Source organism: Eubalaena glacialis, chromosome 8 (assembly GCF_028564815.1).
Source record: "Eubalaena glacialis isolate mEubGla1 chromosome 8, mEubGla1.1.hap2.+ XY, whole genome shotgun sequence".
NCBI classification, from domain to species: Eukaryota; Metazoa; Chordata; class Mammalia; order Artiodactyla; family Balaenidae; genus Eubalaena; species Eubalaena glacialis.
In genome coordinates this window covers 87,479,853-87,501,647 of record NC_083723.1, presented here as the reverse complement: position 1 = coordinate 87,501,647, position 21,795 = coordinate 87,479,853, and the positions used below count along the sequence as shown (strand labels likewise).

Here is a 21,795-nt window from a genome sequence, read left to right as displayed (position 1 = left end):
CTGCACAAGCAGTAGACTCAGAGAGTTTCTAAATGAGTTTTCCTCCACAGCTTGGATTCCTAGCCACACGGCTGGACTCCAAGTAACTTCTGGGTCCTGAGCACCCCCTCAGTGAAGGACAGGGTGAGGTCAGAGGTTGCCGGGAGCATCACAGAAGTCATTGCTTCTGATAAAATCCACAGGGAAATACGATGGGGAATGTGGATGACGGGATAAGGAGATAATTGGAACTCAGAATGCACGTGAATGTATATAAATAATAGATTATGGAAATTCTCATGTTAAAACCAGGCAAGGGACTTCCCTGGTGGCACAGTGGTTAAGAATCCACCTGCCAATGCAGGGGACACGGGTTCAAGCCCTGGTCCCGGAAGATCCCACATGCCGCGGAGCAACTAAGCCCGTGCGCCACAACTACTGAGCCTGCGCTCTAGAGCCCGTGAGCCACAACTACTGAGCCCGTGCTCCACAACTACTGAAGCCTGTGTGCCTAGAGCCCGTGCTCCTCAACAAGAGAAGCCACCGCAATAAGTCCGTGCACCGCAACGAAGAGTAGCCCCCACTCGCCGCAACTAGAGAAACCCCACGCGCAGCAGCGAAGACCCAATGCAGCCAAAAAAAAAACAGCCAAGCTAGTGTTCATTGTTCATTAATAAGCGCCTAGTGTATGCACCTAGTGTATTCACAGGTGATTGAGATACGTTTCCTGACCTCAAGGGCTCAACCCCACCAGGGGAAGTAAGACACATATATTTCACCACAATTTGGAGCAGAAAGTGAGAATTGCTGTGAGAAAGATATAGATAAAGGACTGTGGGTTTTTAGACAAAGGAATTGCATTAGGTTTTATGAAGAAAGTGACATTGGCTTGGGGCCAAAGGAGAAGGACAATTAAGACAGGCACGGGAGGGGAGGTAGGGGTGGATGGGTGTCAGGGGAAGCAATTCCCATAGAAGGAACCACATATGGACCTACCCCTGTAGGAGGGCTGTCTCAGCAGAGATCTCTCGTTTGGCAGAATTAGCCAAAATTTGGGATGCTTATATAGAATTAGATATAATGAGATAAATTCCTTTTAAAAAGCGAGATTTAATAGAAGAAAGATTTCCTTTTCACACGCCTTTAACTTGAAGTAAAACAATGTATGGCTTAATTTCTTAATTAGGTTTCAATAAATAATTTTTCCATTGTACCTAATTTAATATGTGTATAATTGGAAAGTTGACATTTTTTTGTTTGAAAATGTTTCTGCAAAGGCAGATTATTATTGTCCAGAAGACGGTAATGGAAAATATTTCTCTCTTCCTCACCTTTTCATCCCCTCATGTCCATTCTCCCAAACCAGAGTGAATTTATAAATCTGTGAGCCAAGTGAGAAAATGAAAAAAAAAAGTCAGGTGTGATCTGACTTACAGGAATCCATTTTATCACTAGCTCCCCGAGAATGTGTTTGTTTAGTAAAGTGAGTTACATCCAAATATGTTTCAGACAAATATATGTGGAGTGTAACATAGCTTTAAGACTGCAATAACTGTTAAGACAAGTGGTGACAATTTCTCAGTAAGAAATCAGGCTTGAGAAATGTCAAGGCTAATTTTTCATCCAACGGTGACTGTCAGACAATGCCAAACATCTTGGTGTCTTTGTACTCCATTGAAGGAGACAGGAGGCATTTGTATTCAGTAATGCAATGTTGAATGAGTCAAACTTCTGACTTGTGATCGTGTGATTTATTGCTAATATTGCCCAAGATACAGAGGGGCTTCTCTGCCTGCATTTGGTATCCATTTCCCAGTTGCAATTAATCTTTATTACAGTCCATAGCTCACCTCTGGTTTGGAATATTAAAAAGATGCCTCGGAAGAGAGTCTGGAATCAGTTTCTTCTCCTTCAAGTTTTACCCTCTCGATGAAGCTTAGCCTGCCTGCCCACTGCATTTCACATGAACCTTCATCCCAGAAAGTCGTACTTCCTTGTAAAAAATGCAGACAATTTAGAAGGACACAAAAGAGGTACATAGCAAATGAAAGTCTGTCCGCCCTACAAATCCCATCTCCATATGTCTTCCAAATAGATTGCAAGCCCCTAAAGATGGTATTTTACTCATATGTGTATTTTTAGCATCCAGCAAGTTACTTAGCAATAATCAAGGCTTAAAGAAATGCTTTGTTGGATAAATGAATCAATCAAAGGGTGTGGAGGAGAGTGGGGCTAGAACTTCCATGGTAGATTTGGGGAAGTATAGTATTTTGCTTTTCAAAATGTGGTACTCGGACCAGCAGCATCAGCATCTTCTGGGATCTGGTTAGAAATGCAGGACCTCAGGCTTACCCAGGCTACTGGATCAGAATCTGCATTTTAACAAGATCTTCAGGTGATCAGTGAGTGCTTTAAAGCTTGAGCCAACGTACGGTTGTCCTTTGTATATCTGCAATATAATTAAAATGTGAGCTTTCACAAATAAATGCAAGGAAAGGCATGTGATTTGCATTTAAGCAGTATGCAGTGGAGGCCTTATCCATCAGTGTATACCGAAGGAATTTGTAAGGCCTTCATGCTTCACTCCCTGGGTGTGAAGCTGTCCTTGGGTGTGGCTGTCCTTGGGTGTCCTGTAGGACTGTCATCCTGGGCCATTTCCAGACCATCACCTCTAGGGCCCACATCTGGTCAGTCCTAAACCCCAGTCCATATGTATTCACTCTTTTTTTAATTGAGGCAAAATTCACACAACATAAAATTAACCATTTCAAGGTGAACTATTCAGCGACATTTGGTACATTCACGATATGTTGTGCAAACGTCACCTCTACCTAGTTCCAAGACATAAATTATCATCACCCTGAAAGGAAACCATGTACCCATTAAGCAGTTGTTCCCCATTCTCCATCCCCCCAACCCCTGGCCACTACCAATCTGCATTCTCTTTCTATGGATTTTAACTCTTACTAATGATATTTTTATTAGTCACAGAAAAAAAAACACACCCAAAAATCTCAGATTTATTTCTTCTTCTGTCTACTTTCATTGCTTTCCACATCCTGAAAAACAAGAGGTTTGCTAATGATGGAAACTGGAAGTAGAGATGTGATATAACTTCCAAGCAATGGTTCATAAAGTGTGGTCCCAAATTAGCAGCATCCACATTAGCTGGGAACTTGTTACAAATGCAGATTCTTGGGTTTGCCCCAGAACAGCTGAATCATAACTCTGGGGGTGGGGCCCAGCAATCTGTGTTTTAATAAGCTTCCAGATGATTCTAATGCATGCTTCCGTTAGAGAACCGTTGCTTTAAATAAACCAGATATTACGTCTCCAAGCCTCTAGGGATGCCTACAGGTGCCTTCACACACACCTGTACCATCCTTGGGCCCAGGAACACATGTACTGGCCTAGGAGAAGAGGTCTTCCAGCCCTGTTTCTTTGATGCAGGCATCAGCTAGGGAATCTTTCCTGCTATCCTCTGGCCTTTGGAACAGTCAACAGAGCTGTTGCCTAGGCTTCCTCCAGTGACATCAGGGTTACTGCGCAGGCACAGGCACAAACACAAGTCATCCCTGCTGTTATTTAATCCTTTCCCCTCTTGGTGCTACTTCCTACTCAAAGGGAGGACTTTTCAGCAGCGTGTGGATGTGATTGCTTGCTGTATTTCACACATCCTGCTTTTGTTGCACTATATCAAAGTGCAGGCAGCATTTCTTTTTGGTTGATTAATGTTCAATTCGAGGTCTATTATGAACCTCCAGGCTTTAATTACTACACCAGTACCCAGTCAATTCCTTGCCATTTTATATTTATGGCCTTTATTATGCCTCTGCATGTGCAATTGCCTAATTTTATTCTGGAAGAATTTCACCTCATTAGCTGGGTTTTATACCATTCTTCTCATTTGTCCATATTGTTATGTATCTCGGTTCCTTGTGTGTGCTTTCCACCTTGTTTTTTCACCAATCTGACCCTTTGTACGTACTTTTTCTCCTTTTCCTGGGATGCATTGTTCTTTTGCCCTTGGAAACAGCTCTTGAAGTTTTTGCAAACTCTTCTCTGGGTGGTCTTTTCCCTGGTGATCTGTTACACTCAGTCTTAACTGGTTGTTCCGTCTGGATTGCTTGGTGTCATTGGCCCTTCCAAAGGCCTGGAGGCCCAACTCTTCAGCCCTGGACATACCATGGACAGTGGTTTCTCTCTAAAGGGCCAATTAAGGATCAGGGAAGAAGCTTTTTTCTTTTTTAAAGACTATGCTGCTAAAAATAATTTCTAAAAGACCTCTAAAATGCCTTACTAACACTCCCTATCTCAATCCCCCCAGTGCCTCAGAAGAATTGAGAGCTTGGTTTGCTTGCTTTTGTATTTTCTTACATTCCATCCCAGACCTGCTAAATCAAACTCCGGGGAGCAACCCAGCAGTCTGGGTTTCATAAGCCCCCAGATGATTCTGATGCCCGCTCAAGTTTGAGAGCCACTGTTCTAAAAAGATGCTGAAAGAAGTTCAGGAAACCCACGTAGGTCAGAAATAATATTTATTCCACCTGAGTCCTTACTTTGCCAAAGAGCAAGATTAATAATTTCGATAGCAGTTGTGTTTGGTTTTTTGTTGTGTGCGATTTTTATCCACATCTTTGCCCTAGAGTTGTAAGAATATTTCTGTAAATCAAGAGCTCATGTAATTATTATAGCAATAGTAGATCAATCGTCTCCCCCAGAGTATTTGAGATGTCTCAGGCACGAAGAGATCTTTACCTCCATTTTTTATTTTCATTTACTCTTTACAGCCCTTTGTAGGTTGGTATTCCTGTTCCCATTTTTATAGGTGAAAACTCAGGTTAAGGAATGTGTGTCAAGTCACCGAGTCTGTTAGATGTCGATCTAGGAAAATCATCTCTGTCCAGAGCCACGTTATCCAGTCATCTGTTACCATGTTCAGGACTTTCCTGATCAAAGCTTTATTATTATTATTTCATCCTCTCCTTTTTCAGTAAGTGTAGGTATCATGTGTTTCAGTGGGAATCAGTAACCAGGAACGTGTGCTCTAGGGTTAGGCCACCTAAGTTCCTGAGCTGGGTCTGTTTATTTCTGTGCTACGTGAACCTTGGGCAAATGATACGACATCTTTTTGCTTCAGTTTCTCCATCTGTAAAGTGGGTTAGTGCAGTATTTCTGTCATGTGGTAGTACATGTACCTTAAATGAGATTATGAGTGAAAACACTTAGAACGAGACCTGGGAAATAAATGCTCTTGATAAATATTAGCTGCGATTTCTCCTTCTCTGCCCTCTTGTCTGTGCCGTTAAAGCTCTTTACTTTGGGGCTCACTCTCCTTATCTGTGAAGAAGGAGTGGTGTATCAGGTGCATTAGCAGCCTGGAATTCTGATTTTTTCTGGTTTATTTTCCTGCTTGGCATACTTGCTATAATTTTAATGTTCTTTGTTCTCTGCCCACTTAAAATCATATTAGGGCTTTGGCATGTTTATTTGATTTTAGGGACTTGCTCAAAATTCATGATCACGATTAAGCTCTTGTGCAACCCCCTTGAGGCAGCTCAGTGCTCTTTCTAAAGCTTCTCTCTGGCTTTCTGAGACCAATCACCATTAGCATTAGTACCAAAGGGAACATAGAAGGTGGCTCCCTCTTGGCCCCCAAGTCTCTGTGAGAGGACCCCACTGTGGCCTTACACGTTGACTTCGGAAGATGTCTGTGTCTTTGATGATGAGATCTAAGGGCTAACGCTTCACTCTGGGGTGTTCCCTGATTCTGTTACTAATGTAAAAGTACCCCTGTGTTGGGGGTAGGGAGGGGGCTCATTGATAAAATAAAGGTTTTTATTTCTTATTTATTGGTTTGACTTGGGAGACGACTGGCATCTCCTCTGGTGGGTCAAGAGGCAAGTTTTAATAGAGCTTGTGGGGTTGACAAGACTCAGGACGGGTGTCCTATGGTGGCTGTAACTGTTTAGTATTGGGACTTTATTGCCAAAACTATCAGGCTGTGACTTATTCTTTGGGGTCCTTGCTCATTCTCTGCACTTGTACAACCCCGTATTCCTGTGGAAGATTCCTGCTTGAATAGGAGCACTTGGGACTTCCTATCTTGCATTTCTGGTGTAAGTAGGTGGTGACACCGTTTTTATGCTTCTCATGCTAGAATGATGGGAGAGCCTCTGCATTGCTTTCATCTGTCCCCAGAGGCCCGTCATCAAAGAGCCAGTCTCACTGCAGTCATGATTTTCGTTTAGTTGCTGGTAAATGTTGGCCAAGGGCCTCGAGGGAATCGGAAGAGGGAGGGCAATAAAGCGATAATAAACACCAACTCTGTCAAGTCTGCTTTAGGCATTTTGCCTTTGTTTCGTGATTTAGGATGCACAACAGTCCTATGAAGTGGGCTTTCTGGAATTTGTGTACAATTCACAAAAAGACGGAATGCCTCATGCAAGCTTACACTAGTTTGGCCCAGGCTCTCTATGTTATACATGCTTCCCGCAGCAGCTTTGGGTCAGAATTGGGGCGAGACGGACAATCCCTTGTCTTTGGAGAGAACACAGTCCAGGTTCACATAGTGTCCTTGCTGGCCTGTGAGGAGACCATTAAGCTTCATGTGACCGTCAGAGTCAAAGCAGCCTGAATAAGAAACCTCCACAGATGAGAGGAGATGGAAGAAGCCCTTGAGGCTCGGTCCAGGGCTGGCTACAGGGAAAGCAGAATGGACTGGACTCACCCCAGATGAGGAGAGCTTACGAGAAAGTGGAGGAAAGTGTGACAGGGACACCCAGCTGAATATAAGTCAGCAACGTGATGCTGAAGCTAAGAGGCAAGTACTAGAGCGTGGTTGGCCATGTACTTGGCACTTAATGGTAACTCCCAAGCCAGATAAGTTTGTCACCAATGGAGAAGAAGAACTCAAAATGCATGGAAGTAAAGCCTGTGGGGACCCTCCACACAAAGTCATTAACCGTGAGCAATCATTACTGACCCTCAGGGGATAAATGAGATAAGAGAGAACCTTATACCTTTGTCTAGAAGGGTCTGGGATTTATAAACGCACTTCAGTGAGATAGAGGAAATTGATCAAAGTTCCCTTAGCCTCTTGAGACATGAAATCCATTGAGTTTCATGGCAATGTGTATGTGAAGGCAGTTTGTAAAATATAATGGGGAAGGAGGAGATTTGGAAATTGAAGACCTTAAAAATTGAATTCCAGGAGTGACTTAGGCTATGATCTAAGCAGGTCACCTCTTCCTCTTGTTTTAACTTTCTTAAGAGAATGATAATAATACCTGCCTTATCCATTTCATGGACTTGTTGGGGAATCAGTGGATAGAAAATACGTAAATATACTCCATAAAGTTGAAGTATTTAATAAAATGTTTTTATACTTAATATTGCATAAATATCAAGTGTTCTATAAAATATGCAGACAGTTTCAACTACTTTCGGTGTATGAAGTATTCTAAAATGAGTGATAATAGCAGTTTTTAATATGTACTCCATCCATCGAGGTTTCTGTTCCAGCATGTTTGCTTTTAAAACCGAAGAGTGAGGGAAAAAAATAAAGATGAAAAATATGCTTTGATATTTCCAGATAGAGCTCAAAATATCTCACATAAACATGATTAATACCAGAATGTTGAAATTGAAAATAGATATATTAGTGTATGTATTAAGTAAAAAAAAAAAACTACTGTCTAGTCTAAGAATGATCTCTCACTGTAGTAATATCTTATTAGTAACATTCATAACAATAGTCTTTTCTGAATATTTCTGTGACAGTGTTGACCTTAAAGCCCACACAGGCAACTTGAAAGATTTGTGTCGGCTTTGTCTAAAGAAACCAATCAAGAAGGAGAGTCTATTTTTCTTTAGGTGGGTAAATATAATAAGATGGAAGGCACATTTTTTTTTAAAACAGATCTTTATTCATAGGACTCTTTTTAAAATTATTTATTTATTTATTTATGGCTGCGTTGGGTCTTTGTTGCTGCGCGCAGGCTTTCTCTAGTTGCGGTGAGTGGGGGCTACTGTTCGTTGTGGTGGGAGGGATTCCCATTGCGGTGGCTTCTCTTGCTGCAGAGCACGGGCTCTAGGCATGCGGGTGTCAGTAGTTGCGGCACACGAGCTCAGTAGTTGTGGCTTGAGGGCTCTAGAGCTCAGGCTCAGTAGTTGTGGCGCACGGGCTTAGTTGCTCCGCAGCATGTGGATCTTCCCGGACCAGGGCTTGAACCCGTGTCCCCCGCATTGGCAGGCGGATTCTTAACCACTGTGCCACCAGGGAAGTCCCTAGAGATGGATGGTACGTTAAAGAGTAAAGAGAAGGGCTTTTCCAAGCTGATTTACGTATTGGTTACTTAAATTACTCCTTAATTTAGTACCTGCTAATAAACAGTGCCTTGGAAATGTTTTCGGAACATTTATTGGCTGCAGTAATTCCACCTACAGTGTATTCAGATCACATCCTCATTAAATATTGATGCGCTCATGAAATGTTAATTGTTAATGTGAAATGCCAGGGAATGTCCTCGCTGGGAGCTGGGGGCTGGCTGAAGACTACCTGTCTCCTGTCTTTTCTTTATGTTCTGTCTTCTTGCTCTGTTTTCCCCACTCATTTCCCATCATCAAGAGATTCAGATTTGCTCCTTGATGGGGCAATCTCAGATACAAACATTTTCAAAGAGAAATAAAGATTCACTGATTGATGGGAACTTAGTTGTTCTTCCCTCCTGCTTTCCTGAACTGGAATTCCTGATTAGAACCAGAAAGGATTCTCCTAAAAGGAAGAGGGTGATTCAGGCTCAGTCGAATGAGACTGTTCACATTCAGGCAAATTTCCAAAAGAGACCATGAAGAGGGGCAGAGGCTTTCAAGGACTCCAGCGCTGGTCCTTCCTGCTTGGCAGGAGAAGGGATTTAGTTGGAGTTTATGACCAGCTTTCTCAGAGGAAAAACAACCAGCTCAGAACACGTGTTGGCTAAAGAGACTGTAAGGAAGAATTTTATCATAAATCCCAAGGACAGCAAAGGCTAGGTTCATGCTGATATGCAATGCATAATTATTTATGTGAGCATGTGCTGCAAACAGTTGACAGTTGACAGGTCCCACAAAATGGGATGGTTCATTGACTTCTTGGACAATCATAAGGGTGATAAAGCAACAATGATGAACTTTGAAAACTGCCCTGATTGAGCAAGTGGAACTGTTTAGGTTGTGATTAGGGTTAGGTATGCTTGCAATGCTGGAAGGAACATCCCAAATGGAAATGGTTGATTTGTCAGTGTGGTACTGTCAGTGCATACAATAATTATGTGTGTGTGTATGTGTGTGTTATTGTTACAGTGTTTGTGCAGATAACAATGGGAGCACATTTGTACTGAAAGCCTACTCCTTTGGTTTTATTTTATTTTATTGATTTATTTATTGATTGATTGATTGTTAGGTAAGGAGTGGATTTATTTAGACAGAAACACACTCCACAGAGAGAGTGTGGGCCATCTCAGAAGGCAAGAGGCCCCAGGATATGGGGAGGTTAGTTATTACAGGCTAGGTAATTTCTTCTTTTTTACTACCTACATTTTATTTATTTATTTATTTATTTAATACAGCAGGTTCTTATTAAATATCTATTTTATACATATTAGTGTATGTATGTCAATCCCAATCTCCCAATTCATCCCACCACCACCACCCCGCCCCCACTTTCCCCCCTTGCTGTCCATACGTTTGTTCTCTACAGCAGTATCTCTATTTGTGCCTTGCAAACCGGTTCATCTGTACCATTTTTCTAGATTCCACATGTATGCGTTAATATACGATATTTGTTTTTCTCTATCTGACTTACTTCACTCTGTATGACAGTCTCTAGGGCCATCCACGTCTCTACAAATGACCCAATTTTGTTCCTTTTTATGTCTGAGTAATATTCCATTGTATATATGTACCACATCTTCTTTATCCATTCGTCTGTTGATGGGCATTTAGGTTGCTTCCATGACCTGGCTATTGTAAATAGTGTGACAATGAACATTGGGGTGCATGTGTCTTTTTGAATTATGGTTTTCTGTGGATACATGCCCAATAGTGGGATTGCTGGGTCATATGGTAATTATTCTTAGTTTTTAAAGGAAACTCCATACTGTTCTCCATAGTGGTTGTATCAATTTACATTCCCACCAACAGTGCAAAGGGTTCCCTTTTCACCAAACCTTCTCCAGCATTTTTTGTTTGTAGATTTTCTAGTGATGCCCATTCTAACTGGTGTGAGGTGATACCTCATTGTAGTTTTGATTTGCATTTCTCTAATAATTAGTGATGTTGAGCAGCTTTTTATGTGTCTCTTTGCCATCTATATGTCTTCTGTGGAGAAATGTCTATTTAGGTCTTCTGCCCATTTTTTGATTGGGTTCTTTTTTTTTTAATATTGAGCTGTTTATATACTTTGGAGATTAATCCTTTGTCCGTTGCTTCGTTTGCAAATATTTTCTCCCATTCTGAGGGTTGTCTTTTCATCTCGTTTATGGTTTCCTTTGCTGTGCAAAAGCTTTTAAGTTTCATTAGGTCCCATTTGTTTATTTTTGTTTTTATTTCCATTTCTCTAGGAGATGGGTCAAAAAGGACCCTGCTGTGATTTATGTCATACAGTGTTCTGCCTATGTTTTCCTCTAAGAGTTTTATAGTATCCAGTCTTACTTTTAGGTCTTTAATCCATTTGGAGTTTATTTTTGTGTATAGTGTCAGGGAGTGTTCTAATTACATTCTTTTACATGTAGCTGTCCAGTTTTCCCAGCACCACTTATTGAAGAGACTGTCTTTTCTCCATTGTATATCCTTGCCTCCTTTGTCATAGATTAGTTGACCATAGGGGCGTGGGTTTATCTCTGGGCTTTCTGTCTTGTTCCATTAATCTATGTTTCTGTTTTTGTGCCGGTACCATATTGTCTTGATTACTATAGCTTTGTAGTATAGTCTGAAGTCAGGGGGTCTGATTCCTCCAGCTCCGTTTTTTCCCCTCAAGACTGCTTGGGCTATTCGGGGTCTTTTGTGTCTCCATACAAATTTTAAGATTTTTTGTTCTAGTTCTGTAAAAAATGCCATTGGTAATTGTATAGGGATTGCATTGAATCTGTAGATTGCTTTGGGTAGAATAGTCATCTTCACAATGTTGATTCTTCCAATCCAAGAACATGGTATATCTTTCCATCTGTTTGTGTCATCTTTGATTTCTTTCATCAGTGTCTTATAGTTTTCTGAGTACAGATCTTTTACCTCCTTAAGTAGGCTTATTACTAGGTATTTTATTCTTATTGTTGCAATGGTAAATGAGAGTGTTTCCTTACTTTCTCTTTCTGATCTTTTGTTGTTAGCGTACAGGAATGCAAGAGATTTTTGTGCATTAATTTTGTATCTTGCAACCTTACCAAATTCATTTATTAGCTCTAGTAGTTTTCTGGTAGCATCTTTAGGATTCTCTGCCTATAGCATCATGTCATCTGCAAACAGTGACAGTTTTACTTCTTCTTTTCCAATTTGTATTCCTTTTATTTCTTTTTCTTCTCTGATTGCTGTGGCTAGGACTTCCAAAACTATGCTGAATAATAGTGGTGAGAGTGGACATCCTTGTCTTGTTCCTGATCTTAGAGGAAATGCTTTCAGTTTTTCACCATTGAGAATGATGTTTCTTGTGGGTTTGTCATATATGGCCTTTATTATGTTGAGGTAGGTTCCCTCTATGCCCACTTTCCGGAGAGTTTTTGTCATAAATGGGTGTTGAATTTTCTCAAAAGCTTTTTCTGCATCTATTGAGATAATCATATGGTTTTTATTCCTCAATTTGTTAGTATGGGTTATCACATTGATTGATTTGCATATATTGAAGAATCCTTGCATCCCTGGGATAAATCCCACTGATCATGGTGTATGATCCTTTTAATGTGTTGTTGGACTCTGTTTGCTAGTATTTTGTTGAGGATTTTTGCATCTATATTCATCAGTGATATTGGTCTGTAATTTTCTTTTTTTGTATTATCTTTGTCTGGTTTTGGTAGCAGCCTGATGGTGGCCTCGTAGAATGAGTTTGGGAGTGTTCCTTCCTCTGCAATTTTTTGGAAGAGTTTGAGAAGGATGGGTGTTAGCTCTTCTCTAAATGTTTGGTAGAATTCACCTGTGAAGCCATCTGGTCCTGGACTTTTGTTTGTTGGAAGATTTTTAATCACTGTTTCAACTTCGTTACTTGTGATTGGTCTGTTCATATTTTCTATTTCTTCCTGCTTAAGTCTTGGAAAGTTATACCTTTCTAAGAATTTGTCCATTTCTTCCAGGTTGTCCATTTTATTGGCATAGAGTTTCTTGTAGTAGTCTCTTAGGATGCTTTGTATTTCTGCGGTGTCCGTTGTAATTTCTCCTTTTTCATTTCTAATTTTATTGATTTGAGTCCTCTCCCTCTTTTTCTTGATGAGTCTGGCTAAAGGTTTATCAATTTTGTTTATCTTCTCAAAGAACCAGCTTTTAGTTTTATTGATCTTTGCCACTGTTTTCTTTGTTTCTATTTCATTTATTTCTGCTCTGATCTTTATGATTTCTTTCCTTCTACTAACTTTGGGTTTTGTTTGTTCTTCTTTCTCTAGTTCCTTTAGGTGTAAAGTTAGATTGTTTATTTGAGATTTTTCTTGTTTCTTGAGGTAGGATTGTATTGCTCTAAACTTCCCTCTTAGAACTGCTTTTGCTGCATCCCATAGGTTTTGGATCATTGTGTTTTCATTGTCATTTGTCTCTACGTATTTTTTGATTTCCTCTTTGATTTCTTCAATGATCTCTTGGTTATTTAGTAACATATTGTTTAGCCTCCACATGTTTGTGTTTTTTACATTTTTTCCCTTGTAATTTGTTTCTGATCTCATAGCGTTGTGGTCAGAAAAGATGCTTGATATGATTTTAGTTTTCTTAAATTTACTGAGGCTTGATATGTGACCCAAGATGTGATCTATCCTGGAGAATGTTCCATGTGCACTTGAGAAGAAAGTGTAGTCTGCTGTTTTCAGATGGAATGTCCTATAAATATCAGTTAAGTCCATCTTGTTTAATGTATCATTTAAAGCTTGTGTTTCCTTATTAATTTTCTGTCTGGATGGTCTCTCCATTGGTGAAAGTGAGGTGTTAAAGTCCCCCACTATTATTGTGTCACTGTCGATTTCCTCTTTTTTGCTGTTAGCATTTGCCTTACGTATTGAGGTGCTCCTATGTTGGGTGCATATATATTTATAATCGTTATATCTTCTTCTTGGATTGATCCCTTGATCATCACGTAGTGTCCTTCCTTGTCTCTTGTAACATCCTTTATTTTAATGTCTATTTTATCTGGTATGAGTATTGCTACTCCAGCTTTCCTTTGATTTCCATTTGCATGGAATATCTTTTTCTATCCCCTCACTTTCAGTCTGTATGTGTCCCTAGGTCTGAAGTGGGTCTCTTGGAGACAGCATATAAATGGGTGTTGTTTTTGTATCCATTCAGCGAGCCTGTGTCTTTTGGTTGGAGCATTTAATCCATTCACATTTAAGGTAATTATTGATATGTATGTTCCTATGACCATTTTCTTAATTGTTTTGCATTAGTTTTTGTAGGTCCTTTTCTTCTCTTGTGTTTCCCACTTAGAGAAGTTCCTTTAGCATTTGTTGTAGAGCTGGTTTGGTGGTGCTGAATTCTCTTAGCTTTTGCTTGTCTTTAAAGCTTTTGATTTCTCCCTCGAAGCTGAATGAGATCCTTGCCAGGTAGAGTAATCTTGGTTGTAGGTTCTTCCCTTTCATCACTTTAAATATATCATGCCACTCCCTTCTGGCTTGCAGAGTTTCTGCTGAGAGATCCCTTATGGGAGTTCCCTTGTATGTTATTTGTTCCCTTGTATGTTATTTGTTGTATTTCCCTTGTTGCTTTTAATAATTTTTCTGTCTTTAATTTTTGTCAATTTGATTACTATGTGTCTTGACATGTTTCTCCTTGTGTTTTTCCTGCCTGAGACTCTCTGCACTTCCTGGACTTGGGTGGCTCTTTCCTTTCCCATGTTAAGGAAGTTTTAACTATAATGTCTTCACATACTTTCTCGGGTCCTTTCTCTCTGTCTTCTCCTTCTGGGACCTCTATAATGCTAATGTTGGTGTGTTTAATGTTGTCCCAGAGGTCTTTTAGGCTCTCTTCATTTCTTTTCATTCTTTTTTCTTTATTCTGTTCCATGGCAGTGAATTCCCCATTCTGTCTTCCAGGTCACTTATCCATTCTTCTGCTTCAGTTATTCTGCCATTAATTCCTTCTAGTGTATTTTTCATTTCAGTTATTGTATTGTTCATCTCTGTTTGTTTGTCCTTTAATTCTTCCAGGTGTTTGTTCTTTAATTCTTCTAGGTCTTTGTTATACATTTCTTGCATCTTCTTGATCTTTGCCTCCATTCTTTTTCCAAGGTCCTGTATCATCTTCACTATCATTATTCTGAATCCTTTTTCTGGAAGGTTGCCTATCTCCACTTCATTTAGTTGTTTTTCTGGGGTTTTATCTTGTTCCTTCATCTGGTACATAGTCCTCTGCCTTTTCATCTTGTCTATCTCTCTGTGAATGTGGTTTTCGTTCCACAGGCTGCAGAATTGTAGTTCTTCTTGCTTCTGCTGTCCACCCTCTGATGGAGGATAAGGCTCTAAGAGGCTTGTGCAAGCTTCCTGATGGGAGGGACTGGTGGTGGGTAGAGCTGGCTATTGCTCTGGTGGGCAGAGCTTAGTAAAACTTTAATTGGCTTGTCTGCTGATGGTTCGGGCTGGGTTCCCTCCGTGTTGGTTGTTTGGCCTGAGGCGACCCAGCACTGGAGCCTACTCAGCTCTTTGGTGGGGCTAATGGAGGACTCTGGGAGGGCTCATGCCAAGGGGTACTTCCCAGAACTTCTGCTGTCAGTGTCCTTGTCCCCATGGTGAGCCACAGCCACCCCCCGCCTCTACAGGAGACCCTCCAACACTAGCAGGTAGGTCTGGTTCAGTCTCCTATGGGGTCACTGTTCCTTCCCCTGGGTCCCGATGCACACACTACTTTGTGTGTGCCCTCCAAGAGTGGAGTCTCTGTTTCCCCCAGTCCTGTCAAAGTCCTGCAATCAAATCCCACTAGCCTTCAAAGTCTGATTCTCTAGGAATTCCTCCTCCTCTTGCCGGACCCCCAGGTTGGGAAGCCTGACGTGGAGCTCAGAACCTTCACTCCAGTGGGTGGACTTGTGTGGTATAATTGTTCTCCAGTTTGTGAGTAACCCACCCAGCGGTTATGGGATTTGATTTTATTGTGATTGCGCCCCTCATACAGTCTCATTGAGGTTTCTTCTTTGTCTTTGGATGTGCGGTATATTTTTGGTGATTTCCAGTGTCTTCCTCTTGATGATTGTTCAGCAGTTAGTTGTGATTCTGGTGTTCTTGCAAAAGGAATCACTCCTTTGATTTTAAACCATTCACCCTATTCTGCGCTCCCTCACATTACTTCACTATTTGGAACTCAGTCTGTGTCAATCAAACAACACTTTCATTTGCTTTTCCTTCTTCCCCTTTTTACATTCTCCTTCTTTTTTCTTCCCTCCTTCCAAATACTCTTCCTTTTATCTCTCTTTCCTAAATGCCTTCCCCTCTTTGTTCCTTGTCTATACTCCTTGCCTTTTTTGATCACTTACCAAATGCTGAGCGCACTGCACAGGCCCAGTCTGCGCCACCCTCATCTCTGCCAGGGATGCTGCAGCCCCTCCAGAAGGAGTGCACTTTCTTTCTTAGTCCCTACTATCCATTCTTTACACCTGCAGATCTTTTCAAAACAAATCAGGTCACGTCACTCACCTGTCTAAACCTCCTGTATAGCATCTCAGGATATGAGAATAACCCGCCATGCAGCCCACGCAGTGGTTTCAGCCCACCTCTATGCACTCTGGCTCACTCTGCTCCACTCAGGCTCCTGGAACCTGAACACTGCCCTGTACAATTCCAAACCCCTCCGCATGGTAGACCAGGCAGTGTACAGAGGTTGTGTCCAAAACACATCTTACTCAACTCAGGGGCTCTGTCCTTGATCTCTGCCTGAAATATTCTTTCTCCCGGACCTTGACATGGCAAGCTCTCTCTCACCCTTTGATGCCCAATAGTCACCTAGTTGTCTACACTCTCCTCCCCAAGTCTTCCCTGTTACTCTTTGCCACCTCAACTACTTTTTTTCATGGCACTTGTTATAAACTGTAATTACCTCTTTTGTTTTATCTGTTTCCCTCAATTAGAATGGATGCTCTGATAAGTCAGAGCCCTGGTCTTGTTCTCCACTTTATAGGCCTAGGCATCTTCCTGGTAGACAATAGGTACTCAATTACTACTGTTGATTGAATGAATAAAACACCATTTCTGCCACCGAAGAGGTCATAGTCTGGGGGAAAAACAACATAAGTCGTTGCACAACATTGTTGTAAATGCTACTGTGATACACCTACTCAGGGCGGTGTAACTTTTGAGGACATTCCAGACAACTCCATTGAGGAAGTGGGAGGTGGTTTCAGAGATGGATATGCTGATTATTCCTTTTGTCAACGTATGAATTTGAAGCTTGGCAACCTTTTTTTTTTTTTAATTTTGTGCGTTTTAGAACAATTGGCTAATTCCCCTTTATTTTTGAAGTTTAGTAACTTTAAAATAGAGTTTTCCTGTTTTGTTTTACTTTTGTTTAATATATGTGCAGAATGACTCCCTTAGTTATGGTAGGAATACCTCAAACTAGCTTAAGGAAAAAGGAGAATTTATTGGATGGCCCAAAGGATTTTCAGTGGAAGGGTTTAGCAAATAAACCGTAAGGTTAGGGAAGTAGCTTTGCTCCAGGAACATGTGGGACCAGCCGCTCAAATGCTGTCAGAGCTACCACTGCCTCTCCTCTCTGTTTTCCCTTGCATTTTGGCTTGCTTTCCTTTTTTCTTTTTTTGTTTTTTTTCTTGCAGATTCACTTTCAGGTAGTTCCTACACTCATACCTCGTGGGTACTGTCAGCATAGTTGGGCTAATTTTTCCCTTTTTGTGTGGTGAGTCTCAGGGAAGGACTCTGGTTGGTCCAGTTTGTGTCATGTGTCCCTTAGGTGTGGTCCGGTCAACTAGTGCCGAGGGTGAGATCTTGTAAGAACATGGAAACTCCTGTGGGAAATATATGATTAAACATAGGAGCTGAACCATTAAAAAAGAACAAAATAATGCCATTTGCAGCAACATGGATGCGACTAGAGATTATCAAACTAAGTAAAGTAAGACAGAAAGACAGAGACATACCATATGATATCACTTACATGTGGAATCTAAAATATGACACAAATGAACCTATCTATGAAACGGAAACAGAATCACGGACATAGAGAACAGACTGGTGGTTGCCAAGGGGGAGGTGGTTGGGGGAGGGATGGAGTGGGAGGTTGGGGTTAGCAGATGTAAGCTTCTATATATATAGAATGGATAAACAACAAGGTCCTACTGTACAGCACAGAGAACTATATTCAATATCCTATGATAAATAGAAAAAAATATTCATAAAAAGGAAAAAAATGTAGGAGCTGAAGTCATAGAAAGAGAGTTGCTATTCCCAGGAAAGGGAAGATACGACCGGGAGAAAAAGAGAGTGGTTTTGTCAATTAAGTAAAAAGTCTTTACTGTGCTATTTTAAAAAACTCTCCACGGGCACCTCTGTGTAAGTGGAAACCAATGAGCAAAATATCCTCTTCCAGAGTTGAAAATGGTTTTAGGAGATTTGGAAAACATGAGAGTTTTCAGTCCTTTTACAGAGAATATACTTAAAATACAGTTTTGTTCTGCCCCCAAGAGCCCTAGTTTGGTGGTTTGGAGTGGATCTGTTTCTCTGTTATAGTAGAGCCAACATTTTTGATGTTTTCTGCAAACTGACTTTCCTTTCTTAACTGTTTCCTTTCCTGCTTGCAGATTGTGCTTGAGAACAGTAGCCGAGAAGATAAGCACGAATGTCCCTTCGGCCGCAGTAGTATAGAGCTGACCAAGATGCTGTGTGAGATCTTGAAAGTGGGCGAGCTGCGTAAGTACATGTATTTCCCACAGGGTGTGAGGCTTGGCAGAGACCCAGCTTCCAGGGTAGTGCGCTGACCTACATGCAGGGTTCCCAAGGTGCTGACAGCTAAGCACGAGCATCCCCGTGGACCGAACATTCTTTGGCTCAGGTTTCCAGTGTATGTATTTCTTCATGTCTGCCCTGGGAATAAATGTTATTAAAATCTACAGGGATAGAAAAATGTGCAGGTATTGTGACTGAATTTCAAATATTATAAAAATGAGTGTATATTAAGAAATGAGTGTATATTACTCTGTTTAGGGAAAAGATCTATGGATTTCTTTTTTAAAATTCCAGTTTTTACACTACCAGTAGATCATTTTCTTTTCTTTTTTTCTTTTGAATTTTATTTTATTTATTTTTTGTATACAACAGATTCTTATTAGTCATCAATTTTATATACATCAGTGTATACGTGTCAATCCCAATCTCCCAATTCATCACACCAGCCCCCCCAACCCCCCACCGCTTTCCCACCTTGGTGTCCATACGTTTGTTCTCTACATCTGTGTCTCAATTTCTGCCCTGCAAACCGGTTCATCTGTACCATTTTTCTAGGTTCCACATATATGCGTTAATATACGATATTTGTTTTTCTCTTTCTGACTTACTTCACTCTGTATGACAGTCTCTAGATCCATCCACGTCTCAACAAATGACCCAATATCATTCCTTTTTATGTCTGAGTAATATTCCATTGTACATATGTACCACATCTTCTTTATCCATTCGTCTGTCGATGGGCATTTAGGTTGCTTCCATGACCTGGCTATTGTAAACAGTGCTGCAATGAACGTTGGGGTGCATGTGTCTTTTTGAATTATGGTTTTCTCTGGGTATATGCCCAGTAGTGGATCATATGGTAATTCTATTTTTAGTTTTTAAGGAAACTCCATACTGTTCTCCATAGTGGCTGTATCAATTTACATTCCCACCAACAGTGCAAGAGGGTTCCCTTTTCTCCACACCCTCTCCAGCATTTGTTGTTTGTAGATTTTCTGATGATGCCCATTCTAACTGGTGTGAGGTGATACCTCGTTGTAGTTTTCATTTGGATTTCTCTAATAATTATAGTGATGTTGAGCAGCTTTTCATGTGCTTCTTGGCCATCTGTATGTCTTCTTTGGAGAAATGTCTATTTAGGTCTTCTGCCCATTTTTGGATTGGGTTGTTTGTTTTTTTGATATTTAGCTGCATGAGCTGTTTATATATTTTGGAGATTAATCCTTTGTCCATTGATTCGTTTGCAAATATTTTCTCCCATTCTGAGGGTTGTCTTTTCGTCTTGTTTATGGTTTCCTTTGCTGTGCAAAAGCTTTGAAGTTTCATTAGGTCCCATTTGTTTATTTTTGTTTTTATTACCATTACTCTAGGAGATGTATCAAAAAAGATCATGCTGTGATTTATGTCACAGAGTGTTCTTCCTATGTTTTACTCTAAGAGTTTTATACTGTCCTGTCTTACATTTAGGTCTCAAATCCATTTTGAGTTTATTTTTGTGTATGGTGTTAGGGAATGTTCTAATTTCATTCTTTTACATGTAGCTGTCCAGTTTTCCCAGCACCACTTATTGAAGAGACTGTCTTTTCTCCATTGTATATCCTTGCCTCCTTTGTCATAGATTAGTATAGTCTGAAGTCAGGGAGTCTGATTCCTCCAGCTCCGTTTTTTTCCCTCAAGACTGCTTTGGCTATTCAGGGTCTTTTGTGTCTCCATACAAATTCTAAGATTTTTTGTTCTAGTTCCGTAAAAAATGCCATTGGTAATTTGATAAGGATTGCATTGAATCTGTAGATTGCTTTGGATAGTATAGTCATTTTCACAATATTGATTCTTCCAATCCAAGAACATGGTATATCTCTCCATCTGTTGGTATCATCTTTAATTTCTTTCATCAGTGTCTTATAGTTTTCTGCATACAGGTCTAGGTTTATTCCTAGGTATTTTATTCTTTTTGTTGCAATGGTAAATGGGAGTGTTTCCTTCATTTCTCTTTCAGATTTTTCATCATTAGTGTATAGGAATGCAGGAGATTTCTGTGCATTAATTTTGTATCCTGCAAGTTTACCAAATTCATTGATTAGCTCTAGTAGTTTTCTGGTGGCATCTTTAGGATTCTCTATGTATAGTATCATGTCATCTGCAAACAGTGACAGTTTTACTTCTTCTTTTCCAATTTGTATTCCTATTATTTCTTTTTCTTCTCTGATTGCCATGGCTAGGACTTCCAAAACTATGTTGAATAATAGTGGTGAGAGTGGACGTCCTTGTCTTGTTCCTGATCTTAGAGGAAATGCTTTCAGTTTTTCACCATTGAGAATGATGTTGGCTGTGGGTTTGTCATATATGGCCTTTATTATGTTGAGGTAGGTTCCCTGTATGCCCACTTTCTGGAGAGTTTTTGTCATAAATGGGTGTTGAATTTTCTCAAAAGCTTTTTCTGCATCTATTGAGATGATCATATGGTTTTTATTCTTCAATTTGTTAATATGGTGTATCACTTTGATTGATTTGCATATATTGAAGAATCCTTGCATCCCTGGGATAAATCCCACTTGATCCTGGTGTATGATCCTTTTAATGTGCTGTTGGATTCTGTTTGCTAGTATTTTGTTGAGGATTTTTGCATCTATATTCATCAGTGATATTGGTCTGTAATTTTCTTTTTTTGTAGTATCTTTGTCTGGTTTTGGTATCAAGGTGATGGTGGCCTCATAGAATGAGTTTGGGAGTGTTCCTTCCTCTGCAGTTTTTTGGAAGAGTTTGAGAAGGATGGGTGTTAGCTCTTCTCTAAATGTTTGGTAGAATTCACCTGTGAAGCCATCTGGTCCTGGACTTTTGTTTGTTGGAAGATTTTTAATCACTGTTTCAACTTCGTTACTTGTGATTGGTCTGTTCATATTTTCTATTTCTTCCTGGTTCAGTCTTGGAAGGTTATACCTTTCCAAGAATTTGTCCATTTCTTCCAGGTTGTCCATTTTATTGGCATAAAGTTGCTTGTAGTAGTCTCTTAGGATGCTTTGTATTTCTGCGGTGTCTGTTGTAACTTCTCCTTTTTCATTTCTAATTTTATTGATTTGAGTCCTCTCCCTCTTTTTCTTGATGAGTCTGGCTAAAGGTTTATCAATTTTGTTTATCTTCTCAAAGAGCCAGCTTTTAGTTTTATTGATGTTTGCTATTGTTTTCTTTGTTTCTATTTCATTTATTTCTGCTCTGATCTTTATGATTTCTTTCCTTCTACTAACTTTGGGTTTTGTTTGTTCTTCTTTCTCTAGTTCCTTTAGGTGTAAAGTTAGATTGTTTATTTGAGATTTTTCTTGTTTCTTGATGTAGGCTTGTATAGCTATAAACTTCCCTCTTAGAACTGTTTTTCTGCATCCCATAGGTTTTGGATCCTCGTGCTTTCATTGTCATTTGTATTGTTCATCTGTTTGTTTGTTCTTTAAGTCTTCTAAGTCTTTGTTAAACATTTCTTGCATCTTCTTGATCTTTGCCTCCATTCTTTTTCCATGGTCCTGGATCATCTTCACTATCATTATTCTGAATTCTTTTTCTGGAAGGTTGCCTACCTCCACTTCATTTAGTTGTTTTTCTGGGGTTTTATCTTGTTTCTTCATGTGGTACATAGCCCTCTGCCTTTTCATCTTGTCTATCTTTCTGTGAATGTGCTTTTTGTTCCACAGGCTGGAGGATTGTAGTTCTTCTTGCT

General features: G+C 40.1%; 1 protein-coding gene across 3 annotated transcripts in view; it reads left to right on the top strand.

The window, feature by feature from the left end:
• Positions 1-21,795, top strand: part of ELMO1 (engulfment and cell motility 1) — a 560,600-nt gene that overhangs the window by 280,631 nt on the left and 258,174 nt on the right. For all 3 annotated transcript variants that reach the window (XM_061198670.1, XM_061198671.1, XM_061198669.1), the window contains one exon: positions 17,945-18,053. In XM_061198670.1, the coding sequence (XP_061054653.1) occupies positions 17,945-18,053 (109 nt within the window). The remainder of the gene's footprint in view (positions 1-17,944; positions 18,054-21,795) is intronic.